At 42.1% G+C, this 12,990-nt stretch overlaps 1 protein-coding gene across 27 annotated transcripts in view; it reads left to right on the top strand.

The window, feature by feature from the left end:
• The window catches only part of LOC110499999 (neuronal cell adhesion molecule), a 143,279-nt gene that overhangs the window by 105,651 nt on the left and 24,638 nt on the right, over positions 1 to 12,990 (top strand). For 9 of the 27 annotated variants that reach the window (XM_036959332.2, XM_090212787.1, XM_036959367.2 and 6 more), the window contains 12 exons: positions 2,370 to 2,492; positions 2,995 to 3,165; positions 3,648 to 3,704; positions 7,780 to 7,891; positions 8,088 to 8,272; positions 8,838 to 8,969; positions 9,236 to 9,379; positions 9,496 to 9,607; positions 10,603 to 10,769; positions 11,601 to 11,748; positions 12,001 to 12,125; positions 12,576 to 12,605. In XM_036959332.2, coding sequence (XP_036815227.2) covers positions 2,370 to 2,492; positions 2,995 to 3,165; positions 3,648 to 3,704; positions 7,780 to 7,891; positions 8,088 to 8,272; positions 8,838 to 8,969; positions 9,236 to 9,379; positions 9,496 to 9,607; positions 10,603 to 10,769; positions 11,601 to 11,748; positions 12,001 to 12,125; positions 12,576 to 12,605 — 1,506 coding nt within the window. The remainder of the gene's footprint in view (positions 1 to 2,369; positions 2,493 to 2,994; positions 3,166 to 3,647; positions 3,705 to 7,779; positions 7,892 to 8,087; positions 8,273 to 8,837; positions 8,970 to 9,235; positions 9,380 to 9,495; positions 9,608 to 10,602; positions 10,770 to 11,600; positions 11,749 to 12,000; positions 12,126 to 12,575; positions 12,606 to 12,990) is intronic. The other 18 variants (XM_036959392.2, XM_090212871.1, XM_036959344.2 and 15 more) reach the window with 3 other exon arrangements.

The raw sequence follows: 12,990 nt of genomic DNA, 5'->3' as shown, positions 1-12,990 counted from the left end.
CACTGTCTCAATTCAATTCAAGGGCCTTTACTGGCATGGGAAACATATGTTAACATTGCCAAAGCAAGTGAAGTAGATAATATACAAAAGTGAAATAAACAATATAAATGAACAGTAAACATTACACTCATAGAAGTACTATAAGAATAAAGACATTACAAATGTCATATTATGTCTATATACTGTGTCGTAACGATGTAAAAATGGTTAAAGTATAAAAGGGAAAATAAATAAGGATAAATATGGGTTGTATTTACAATGGTGTTTGTTCTTCACTGGTTGACCTTTTCTTGTGACAACAGGTCACACATCTTGCTGCTGTGATGACACACTGTGGTATTTTATCCAATAGATATGGGAGTTTATCAGAACCGGGTTTGTTTTAGAATTCTTTGTGGATCTGTGTAATCTGAGGGAATTATGTGTCTCTAATATGGTCATACATTTGGTAGGAGGTTAGGAAGTGCAGCTCAGTTTCCGCCTCATTTTGTGGGCAGTGTGCACATAGCCTGTCTTCTCTTGAGAGCCAGGTCTGCCTACGGCGGCTTTTCTCAATTGCAAGGCTATGCTCACTGAGTCTGTACATAGTTAAAGCTTTCCTTAATTTTGGGTCAGTCACAGTGGTCAGGTAATCTGCCGCTGTGTACTCTCTGTTTACGGCCAAATAGCATTCTAGTTTCTCTCTGTCACTTTCTCAATGTCTCTCTCTCTCACCTTTCAGCCGTCTCATAACAAGTCATATCAACTCATGTCTGTCTCAGTCCATTCTCCCTTAAGCTTATCTATGACATGTGTCTCTTTGATTTATCACCGTTCAATCTTTATTTTCTCTCTTCTTTTTGTTGTTGTTACTAATAAGATGTATTTTCCATCATCAATGCTCTCTTCATGGAAGGTAACGGTTACATGTGGAAAGACATCATGCTAATAATCATTACCTGGAAACACCTACAAACATTTCCTTTGTGTTTACCTCCAGCTTGATGCAGATTTGTAGCTACAACTCATTCCTTCCATGTAGCTAGAACTCATTCCTTCCATGTAGCTACAACTCATTCCTTCCATGTAGCTAGAACTCATTCCTTCCATGTAGCTAGAACTCATTCCTTCTATGCAGCTACAACAATCCTTTCATGTTGCTACAACTCATTCCTTCCATGTAGCTAGAACTCATTCCTTCTATGCAGCTACAACAATCCTTTCATGTTGCTAGAACTCATTCCTTTCATGTAGCTAGAACTCATTCCTTCTATGCAGCTACAACAATCCTTTCATGTTGCTAGAACTCATTCCTTCCATGTAGCTAGAACTCATTCCTTCCATACAGCTACAACAATCCTTTCATGTTGCTAGAACTCATTCCTTCCATGTAGCTAGAACTCATTCCTTCCATGTAGCTAGAACTCATTCCTTCCATGTAGCTAGAACTCATTCCTTCCATGCAGCTACAACAATCCTTTCATGTTGCTACAACTCATTCCTTCCATGTAGCTAGAACTCATTCCTTCCATGCAGCTACAACAATCCTTTCATGTTGCTAGAACTCATTCCGTTCATGTAGCTAGAACTCATTCCTTCTATGCAGCTACAACAATCCTTTCATGTTGCTAGAACTCATTCCTTTCATGTTGCTAGAACTCATTCCTTCCATGTAGCTAGAACTCATTCCTTCCATGTAGCTAGAACTCATTCCTTCTATGCAGCTACAACAATCCTTTCATGTTGCTAGAACTCATTCCTTTCATGTTGCTAGAACTCATTCCTTCCATGTAGCTAGAACTCATTCCTTCCATGTAGCTAGAACTCATTCCTTCCATGTAGCTAGAATTCATTCCTTCCATGTAGTTAGAACTCATTCCTTCTATGCAGCTACAACAATCCTTTCATGTTGCTAGAACTCATTCCTTCCATGTAGCTAGAACTCATTCATTCCATGTAGCTAGAACTCATTCCTTTCATGCATCTACAACAATCCTATCATGTAGCCAGAACTCATTCCTTCCATGTTGCTAGAACTAATTCCTTCCATGCAGCTACAACAATCCTTTCATGTAGCTAGAACTCATTCCTTCCATGTAGCTAGAACTCATTCCTTCCATGTAGCTAGAACTCATTCCTTCCATGCAGCTACAACAATCCTTTCATGTTGCTAGAACTCATTCCTTCCATGTAGCTAGAACTCATTCCTTCCATGTAGCTACAACTCAATACTTTCATGTAGCTAGAACTAATTCCTTTCATGTAGCTAGAACTAATTCCTTTCATGTAGCTAGATCTCATTCCTTTTGTTCTCTCAGTCTTCTTGGTGATGTTAGGTAAATGTAGAAACCACATACTGGTATATCATGTTTTCCTTATTTGTATTTCAGGGTCCCCCTTGTGGTCAAAGGAGAGGAACGAGCCAATCAGAGTTCAGGAGGGCGAGGCTCTAGTGCTACATTGCCGGCCCCCTGCTGGCCTGCCCCCTCCTATCATCTTCTGGATGGACGTCAGTAAGTCTGGTCTTTATAGTCCACTGTCTGTTGTGCTGTAGTTTACTGTAGATACATAGATAGGTGTAGATACCTGTTTGTTTACAGACATTTTAGCTGGATTATATGAGAACCTAATGGGTAAGATGTTCTGCCCACACATGTTTCTGAATGGTCATGTCTTGGGTAGTCTGTCCTTTTGGGTAGTCTGTCTGTTTGGTTTCATTGCTTACAAATTATGAGTCAAAATATTCCACATAAAATGAGACATTAATGGAAGCCTCAGTAGCGTGGCCTGCTGGTGTTGACTTCTCTCCTCATGTTGACTTCTCTCCTCATGTTGACTTCTCTCCTCGTGTTGACTTCTCTCCTGGTGTTGACTTCTCTCCTGGTGTTGACTTCTCTCCTGGTGTTGACTTCTCTCCTGGTGTTGACTTCTCTCCTGGTGTTGACTTCTCTCCTCGTGTTGACCTCTCTCCTCGTGTTGACTTCTCTCCTCATGTTGACTTCTCTCCTCCACCAGACTTCCAGAGACTGCCTCAGAGCAGCCGTGTGTTCCAGGCGTTGAACGGAGACTTGTACTTCTCCAACGTTCTGAAGGAGGACTCGAGGAACGACTACATCTGTTACGCCCGCTTCCCTCACACTCAGACCATCCAGCAGAAACAACCCATCACCCTCTTAGTGCTCAACCGTAAGTGTGTGTGTGTGTGTGTGTGTGTGTGTGTGTGTGTGTTGTGTCCATGTGTGTGTGTGTGTGTGTGTGTGTGTGTGTGTGTGTGTGTGTGTGTGTGTGTGTGTGTGTGTGTGTGTGTGTGAGTGCATGCTCAGCATTGAATGTGTGTGTGCCAGTTCGTATAGGAGTTTCCTGTCAGTGATCCCAACCTCAGCATCGCCAGTAGTAGTAGTCTAGTAGTGATCATGAAAAGCCTCTCTCAACAACAATAGGCTTTCTCATATAGTCCAGTTACCACTGACTGATCGTCTAGACGATACAGATTGACAAACACGATTTTACCATCTATTCTTTATCTAGAGTATATATATGATCATCATTCAGCATTTTCTTCCGTTCACACAGTTTGATTTCAGTATTCAACCATTCATGTTTATTTGTCCAATCACTTTATTGACTTTAACATGTGGCATGTTTGATTATTTTCTGTTGTGTTACAGTGGATGCAGTCAATGAGACTGTTGCTGCTTTATTCAATGAAACTGATTTTTTTAGTGGTGAGTTTTGGCAACCCCTAGTGGCTCTACCCTCCCATAGTTCGTCAACCAATAGAAACCAACCACTAACATCGACCTCTAAACCTTAACCTTACCCTTGTGATTGTCCTCGTCTTTAGTAGTAAACCAATACTAGAAATCAAGCACTAGCATTAACCCCCTAAACCTTAAACTAACCCGACTTCCCACCATAACTTGACCAATTAATACATTTTTTGTGAAAGACTGTCTTTTCTACAGCAACTATTTATTAACACAATTTCAAATGACTAAAATGAACCATTGCATGATGGTTCCTCCTTTGCCTTGCTCATATTTTGTAAATTCAAATGGACAAATTACATCTATTACATTCAGTAGGTCTGTATTGCATTCAGTAGGTCTGTATTGCATTCATTAGGTCTGTATTACATTAATTAGGTCTGTCTGTATTACATTCAGTAGGTCTGTCTGTATTACATTCAGTAGGTCTGTATTACATTCAGTAGGTCTGTATTACATTCAGTAGGTCTGTCTGTATTACATTCAGTAGGTCTGTCTGTATTACATTCAGTAGGTCTGTATTACATTCATTAGGTCTGTATTACATTCAGTAGGTCTGTATTACATTCAGTAGGTCTGTATTACATTAATTAGGTCTGTCTGTATTACATTCAGTAGGTCTGTCTGTATTACATTCAGTAGGTCTGTATTACATTCATTAGGTCTGTATTACATTCAGTAGGTCTATATTACATTCATTAGGTCTGTATTACATTCATTAGGTCTGTATTACATTCAGTAGGTCTGTATTACATTCAGTCGGTCTGTATTACATTCATTAGGTCTGTATTACATTAATTAGGTCGGTCTGTATTACATTCAGTAGGTCTGTCTGTATTACATTCAGTAGGTCTGTATTACATTCATTAGGTCTGTATTACATTCAGTAGGTCTGTATTACATTCAGTAGGTCTGTATTACATTCATTAGGTCTGTAGTACATTAATTAGGTCTGTCTGTATTACATTCAGTAGGTCTGTCTGTATTACATTCAGTAGGTCTGTATTACATTCAGTAGGTCTGTATTACATTCAGTAGGTCTGTCTGTATTACATTCAGTAGGTCTGTATTACATTCATTAGGTCTGTATTCCATTCAGTAGGTCTGTATTACATTCAGTAGGTCTGTATTACATTCAGTAGGTCTGTATTACATTCAGTAGGTCTGTATTACATTCAGTAGGTCTGTATTACATTCAGTAGGCCTGTCTGTATTACATTCAGTAGGCCTGTCTATATTACATTCAGTAGGTCTGTCTGTATTACATTCAGTAGGTATGTCTGTATTACATTCAGTGGGTCTGTCTGTATTACATTCAGTAGGTCTGTCTGTATTACATGCAGTAGGTCTGTCTGTATTACATGCAGTAGGTATGTCTGTATTACATTCAGTAGGTCTGTATTACATTCAGTAGGTCTGTCTGTATTACATTCAGTAGGTCTGTCTGTATTACATTCAGTAGGTCTGTCTGTATTACATTCAGTAGGTCTGTCTGTATTATATTCAGTAGGTCTGTCTGTATTACATTCAGTAGGTCTGTCTGTGTTACATGCAGTAGGTCTGGCTGTATTACATGCAGTAGGTCTGTCTGTATTACATGCAGTAGGTCTGTCTGTATTACATTCAGTAGGTCTGTATTACATTCAGTAGGTCTGTATTACATTCAGTAGGTCTGTCTGTATTACATTCAGTGGGTCTGTCTGTATTACATTCAGTAGGTCTGTATTACATTCAGTAGGTCTGTCTGTATTACATTCAGTAGGTCTGTCTGTATTACATTCAGTAGGTCTGTCTGTATTACATTCAGTAGGTCTGTCTGTATTACATTCAGTAGGTCTGTCTGTATTATATTCAGTAGGTCTGTCTGTATTACATTCAGTAGGTCTGTCTGTGTTACATGCAGTAGGTCTGGCTGTATTACATGCAGTAGGTCTGTCTGTATTACATGCAGTAGGTCTGTCTGTATTACATTCAGTAGGTCTGTATTACATTCAGTAGGTCTGTATTACATTCAGTAGGTCTGTCTGTATTACATTCAGTGGGTCTGTCTGTATTACATTCAGTAGGTCTGTCTGTATTACATTCAGTAGGTCTGTCTGTATTATATTCAGTAGGTCTGTCTGTATTACATGCAGTAGGTCTGTCTGTATTACATTCAGTAGGTCTGTCTGTATTACATTCAGTAGGTCTGTCTGTATTACATTCAGTAGGTCTGTCTGTATTACATTCAGTAGGTCTGTCTGTATTACATGCAGTAGGTCTGTCTGTATTACATTCAGTAGGTCTGTCTGTATTACATTCAGTGGGTCTGTCTGTATTACATTCAGTAGGTCTGTCTGTATTACATTCAGTAGGTCTGTCTGTATTACATTCAGTAGGTCTGTCTGTATTATATTCAGTAGGTCTGTCTGTATTACATTCAGTAGGTCTGTCTGTATTACATTCAGTAGGTCTGTCTGTATTACATGCAGTAGGTCTGTCTGTATTACATTCAGTAGGTCTGTCTGTATTACATGCAGTAGGTCTGTCTGTATTACATTCAGTAGGTCTGTCTGTATTACATGCAGTAGGTCTGTCTGTATTACATTCAGTAGGTCTGTCTGTATTATATTCAGTAGCCTACCTTTGGAAAGCTTTCTCTCTTTTATAGTCATATATTTCATTAGAGCAAAGCAGATTGACAGCCTTGCAAACTGTGAATGTTCCAACCACTACCACTCCAGTCTGTTAATCTATTCTCTTCACCCAGCCAACCCAATTCTTTCCTCCCAATCCACTTAAAACCTCTCCCCGCTCTCTGACATCTTTCATTTCCTATCAGTTCCTTTCTCATTGTTTGCAAAAGCATTACTTCCTATGCGTCTGTCTGTCGAGTACCCTGAAGCTACATGTCACGCAGGCACGCAGTCAGCCGTACAACAGATGAGGCTACAGACAGGCTGATCTGACAGAAACGATGTATCTCTCTTTCTGTATGATCATTGCCATCATCACAAGCACCATTTGTTGAACTCTTAATATCATAGTATCATATCCAAATGGGATTATTTTGAGACGGTTATCCTTATCCTCACCTTGAACTGGAAAGTAGTTTAGTATCTGATATAACTGTACAGGAAAACAAGATTGTAGATATCCACCACCTCTTAGTACTGTCCTACCGCTCGACCGAAGAACCCCTTCACAGTAAGAGATGAAGGCAGGGATTCATTCCAACACATTTACGACCTGTACATTGCGCTAGACTTTTAAAGGCAATTTCCCTTACTCTTCACTATAAACGCTGCTGATGTCAACTCAAACACAAATCACCTTTTAAAAAAGTCAACTGCTGTGTTTGAGTATGTGAGCCCTGACTTGTACCTTCACAGTGGTACAGCACTGACCTGTACCTTCACAGTGGTACAGCACTGACCTGTACTTTCACAGTGGTACAGCACTGACCTGTACCTTCACAGTAGTACAGCACTGACCTGTACCTTCACAGTGGTACAACCTGACCTGTACCTTCACAGTGGTACAGCACTGACCTGTACCTTCACAGTGATACAACCTGACCTGTACCTTCACAGTGGTACAGCACTGACCTGTACCTTCACAGTGGTACAGCACTGACCTGTACCTTCACAGTGGTACAACCTGACCTGTACCTTCACATTGGTACAACCTGACCTGTACCTTCACAGTGGTACAGCACAGCCCTGTACCTTCACAGTAGTACAGCACTGACCTGTACCTTCACAGTGGTACAACCTGACCTATACCTTCACAGTGGTACAGCCTGACCTATACCTTCACAGTGGTACAGCACTGACCTGGACCTTCACAGTGGTACAACCTGACCTGTACCTTCACAGTGGTACAACCTGACCTGTACCTTCACAGTGGTACAGCACTGACCTGTACCTTCACAGTGGTACAGCACTGACCTTGGTAAAAAAAAAAAACATGGAATAAAATGGACAGAACAGCCGTAGGTAGTCTTGCTGTGACTAGCTGTGTCTCTGACCCCTCCATGTTGTTATGACTGCAGACGGCTCCGTGGAGGAGAGGAAACCCACTTTCCTCATCCCTTCTGGCTCCAGCAGCTCCAAGATGGTGCTGAGAGGACAGGTCCTGGAGTTGGAGTGCATCACTGAGGGACTGTAAGTACTTAGTGCCAATGTCTTGTACCTGTATTATGTGTTGTGTACGGTATACCTCTGTTATTACTTCATTTTTACCATTATGTATGTGTGCTTATAGATCATATAGTGACCTAAATAAGTTCACTGGAAACGTATGTCTTCACACTATTCTCTCTCTCTCTCTCTCCCTCTTCTCTCCCTATTCCCTATCCAGTCCCACTCCAGAGGTCTCGTGGAGTAAGCTGAGTGGGGAGTTCCCTGACAAGCGCACCTCTATCGTGACCTTCCAGAAGATACTGCGTATCGTGAACGTGTCCGATGCCGACGCTGGCGAGTACCGCTGCACTGCCCACAACCGCTTGGCCTCCATACACCACACCATCCGTGTCACCGTCAAAGGTATGTCATGTGACCTAGCAGTTAGTTCCGATAACTCTAGCACACATGTAGCCTATAGCAGGGTCTGCTTGGCTCCGGATTCTGCACCCGCCCTTCTGATGTGGACTCCTCCTGCCTTTCCTGTCTGCCTGTCACTGTCCTACCCATTCAATAACACCACAACACTGTCACTGTCCTACTCATTCAATAACACCACAAAAAACTGTGAGGAGCGGGGCTGAAAGAGGTCAGGAACGTCCGATTGCCTCCATGGCTTTTATCCTCTCTTTGAATCTCCCTTATTGATTATTAATTGGTGGTATCCGGAACAGAGGGTTCTGTCATTAACCGCTTTCCTGCCTTTCAGTTTCGTGTCTGTAACCTTTCTGACCATTTTTCTCTCCCGTCACCTTCCTTTTTAGTTTTCCGTTGTTTTTACCTTGTATTTTGATGCAAATTCTACAGCAAAAAAATGATCCAACCATACAGCCACCATTCATGTGAGGTGAACATCAACTGAACTTCTATATTCTACCTTTAACCAACCGTCTGCTTGCCTTGTGTTCATGTGGTCCTCCCCTCCCAGCGGCACCGTACTGGATCACTACCCCCAGGAACCTGGTGCTGGCCCCTAGAGAGAAGGGTCAATTGATCTGTAGGGCCAGTGGTACTCCCAAACCCACCATCAACTGGGCCATGAATGGCATCCCCATAGAGAGTGAGTACGCGGTATTGATTGATTGATTGATTGATTGAGTGCCTGTCTGTCTGTCTGTCTGTCTGTCTGTCTGTCTGTCTGTCTGTCTGTCTGTCTGTCTGTCTGTCTGTCTCTTAGTGTTCATACAGTGCACAGACACCACAGTCTATTTGGGATTAAGTCATTGCATCTGCCATTGTGAGGTTTAGACACACAGACAATGTTCAATTTAAACATTTTCTATGTTTATGGTGAAACTTTTGACACGTGTTTTGATGCCTCGCTAGATTCACCTGAGGACTCCAATAGGAAGGTGGAAGGCGACACCATCATCTTCGAGGAAGTCCAAACTGGATCCAGTGCAGTCTACCAGTGCAACGCATCCAATGAATATGGATATCTGCTGTCCAATGCCTTCGTCAACGTTCTCTGTGAGTCAACTCCTCACTCAAACTTAGAACTCGGAAGTTTGAAGTTAAAGCTTGAAACTCAGCTTTTCTGTCACTGAAGTGCATTGAACTTGCAAACACGTTGTGTCTGTTTATAGCTGAAACACCCAGAGTATTGACTCCAGCTAACCAGGTCTACCAGGTGATCCGAAACAACCACGCCTTGCTGGACTGTTCCTCCTTCGGCTCGCCCATCCCCAAAATCACATGGTAAGTTCATGACCTTTGAACTTTTTGGTATACTCTACATGCAGTTATGGGTACTAAAAAGATAGGTCGCGCCACAGTATTGGCAGCAATGGGTGTGTAACACAGTGCTGTAACACAGTGCTGCAACACAGTGCTGCAACACAGTGCTGCAACACAGTGCTGTAACACAGTGCTGCAACACAGTGCTGCAACACAGTGCTGTAAAACAGTGCTGTAACACAGTGCTGTAACACAGTGCTGTAACACAGTGCTGCAACACAGTGCTGTTCCACAGTGCTGCAACACAGTGCTGTTCCACAGTGCTGTAACACACAGTGCTGTTCCACAGTGCTGTTCCACAGTGCTGTAACACAGTGCTGTAACACAGTGCTGTAACACACAGTGCTGTAACACACAGTGCTGTAACACACAGTGCTGTAACACACAGTGCTGTTCCACAGTGCTGTTCCACAGTGCTGTAACACAGTGCTGTAACACAGTGCTGTAGCACAGTGCTGTAACACAGTGCTGTAACACAGTGCTGTAACACAGTGCTGTAACACAGTGCTGTAACACAGTGCTTCAACACAGTGCTGCAACACAGTGCTGCAACACAGTGCTGCAACACATTGCTGTAACACAGTGCTGTAACATAGTGCTGTAACACAGTGCTGTAACACAGTGCTGCAACACAGTGCTGCAACACAGTGCTGCAACACAGTGCTGTAACACAGTGCTGCAACACAGTGCTGCAACACAGTGCTGCAACACAGTGCTGTAACACAGTGCTGTAACATAGTGCTGTTCCACAGTGCTTTAACACAGTGCTTTAACACAGTGCTGTTCCACAGTGCTGTAACACAGTGCTGTAGCATTGTTAAGAAACAGGGTATTAACTTTCGGAAACAAACGTTTTAGTATGTGCAACAGAACTGCATGGTATGTGTGTGTTAAAAAATCTGACCCCAATCCCAGGTTAAAAGTTCAGAACCTATGGTTCCACTATTCCCTGTCAGGTTTAAGGACAGCCAGTCCAGCACCCTGGAAGGGGACCCCTACTTGCTGCATGAAAACGGGACTCTGGAGATATATGTGGCCCAGGCCCTCAACAGTGGGAAGTATATCTGTGTGGCCAGGAACACTCTGGGCATCGCTGAGAACCACGTCTATCTGGAGGTGAAAGGTGAGATACCACACTATTCTCTCTCTCAATTCAATTCAATTCAATTCAAGGGGCTTTATTGGCATGGGAAACATGGGTTAACATTGCCAAAGCAAGTGTGGTTAGTAATATACAAAGTGAAATAAACAATAAAAATGAACAGTAAACATTTAACATACAGAAGTTTCAAAAGAATAAAGACATTACAAATGTCATATTATACATATACAGTGTTGTAACGATGTACAAATGGTTAATGTACAAAGGGGAAAATAAATAAGCATAAATATGGGTTGTATTTACAATGGTGTTTGTTCTTCATTGGTTGCCCTTTTCTTGTGGCAACAGGTCACAAATCTTGCTGTTGTGATGGCACACTGGTATTTCACCCAGTAGATATGGGAGTTTATCAAAATCGGGATTGTTTTCGAAATCTTTGTGGATCTGTGTAATCTGAGGGAAATATGTGTCTCTAATATGGTCATACATTGGACAGGAGGTTAGGAAGTGCAGTTCAGTTTCCACCTCATTTTGTGGGCAGTGTTCTCTCTCTCTCTCTCTCTCTCTCTCTCCCTCTCTCTCTCTCTCTCTACCTCTCTACCTCTCTCTCTCTCTAGCTCTCTCTCTCTCTCTCTCTCTCTCTCTCTCTCTATCTCTACTGGATGTGTTTTTCTGAAGGTTTACCATATAGGAAACATAGGGTCCATACTTTTTCCTCACCATATGATCTAACCAGGGAAAACTGATGGCCCTGAACACCACTTAGATTAGTCTCACTGAGGTAAACAACGGAGCCGGATATTGCATTGTGTTGTTTCTGATGTAACCCCCCCCCCCCCCCCCCCACCCCAGAGCCAACTCGTATCCTGAAGCAGCCGAAATACAAGGTGGCCCAGAGAAACATGAACGTGGTGTTTGAGTGTAAAGTAAAACACGATCCCACCCTCATCCCCATCATGATCTGGCTGAAAGACAACGGAGAGCTGCCCGATGACGAGAGGTACGTGCTGGTACTCATGTTTCAACATAGAGCACGGTCCATTATATCCGCAGTAGTACGTCCTGCTTTTGTATATTCTACTCATGTTTAGTTCAATTTAGTTTATCCATTAGTCCATCAGGGCTTCCTGAGTGCATACATAAACACACAATTCAACACAAATGAAAGGGTTATACACTTACACAAGAAGACCCTGTTAAACCTCTTAAGGATCGGACCATTTTTTAAACATTTTTGTCTTTGTCTTCCCAGATTTCTGGTGGACTCTGACAGCTTGACCATAACAGATGTGACAGAGAACGACGCGGGAACTTACACCTGCATAATGAATACTACTCTGGACCATGACTCTGCCAGTGCTGAGCTCACTGTCGTCGGTATGTACAGATGTGGGATCTTAATTTGACCTGTATTGACGATTTGAACGTTTAATCTGTGATGTTGCTTGATCGGTGGTTAGCCTATTAGCTGGTCAAAATTAGGCTACATGAAAAGTGGAATACTGTTAATATAACTGTGTGTTAGGACAGGTTTTCAGTGAATTTATGTAAATCACGAGGCTGATCAAATTAAGGTCCTACATCTGTAACTCTCTCTCGTAAACTTACATACCAGAAACATGCTCATGATCCCTCAAATCACACGACAGTAACAATGTTGTTTCTGTTAGTTTTGTTGGGAAAAATTTTGTTACTCTATTCTATTATACTATATTCGCTTCTATTATGTGAAATAACGGCAAGTAAGAGAGAGGGTGTCCTGTTGTTGTCTCTAATCACTAACTACTTAACCCCTACCTCACTCCCACCTGTTCTCCTACCTGGCAGAGGCAGCTCCTACTCCAGCTGTCATCTATGGTAAACCTGCAGTAAACACAAATGCTCATCTCTGCTCACAGTCTCATGAGCTTGTGTGTGTGTTCGTGTTCGTATTCGTGTGTGTGTTGATTATGTGTCTGCATAGTCAAGCATGCTGCGCTGCTCGCAGATGTGATCGTTCACAGTGTTTGTGTGTGACATCACCAGCATCCGGACGGACGGACGGACGGACGGACGGAGCAACAGACAGTTGTTTTAATTTAACCACTGTTTTTAAAGGGCTTTTTGATTTCACCATTTTCTTATATCATTCATTCTTTATTTTAAAAGCAGTTTGACGAGTTAAAAAAAATCCCTAAATGTGCTTTTGTTATTTTGTTTAGCATGTGTTGTTAAAAGAATACATCAGCAATACAGCTCATTA

Source organism: Oncorhynchus mykiss, chromosome 2 (assembly GCF_057628025.1).
Source record: "Oncorhynchus mykiss isolate SJ-2025 chromosome 2, ASM5762802v1, whole genome shotgun sequence".
Classification (NCBI taxonomy): Eukaryota; Metazoa; Chordata; class Actinopteri; order Salmoniformes; family Salmonidae; genus Oncorhynchus; species Oncorhynchus mykiss.
This window is presented reverse-complemented; position numbering and strand designations above follow the sequence as displayed.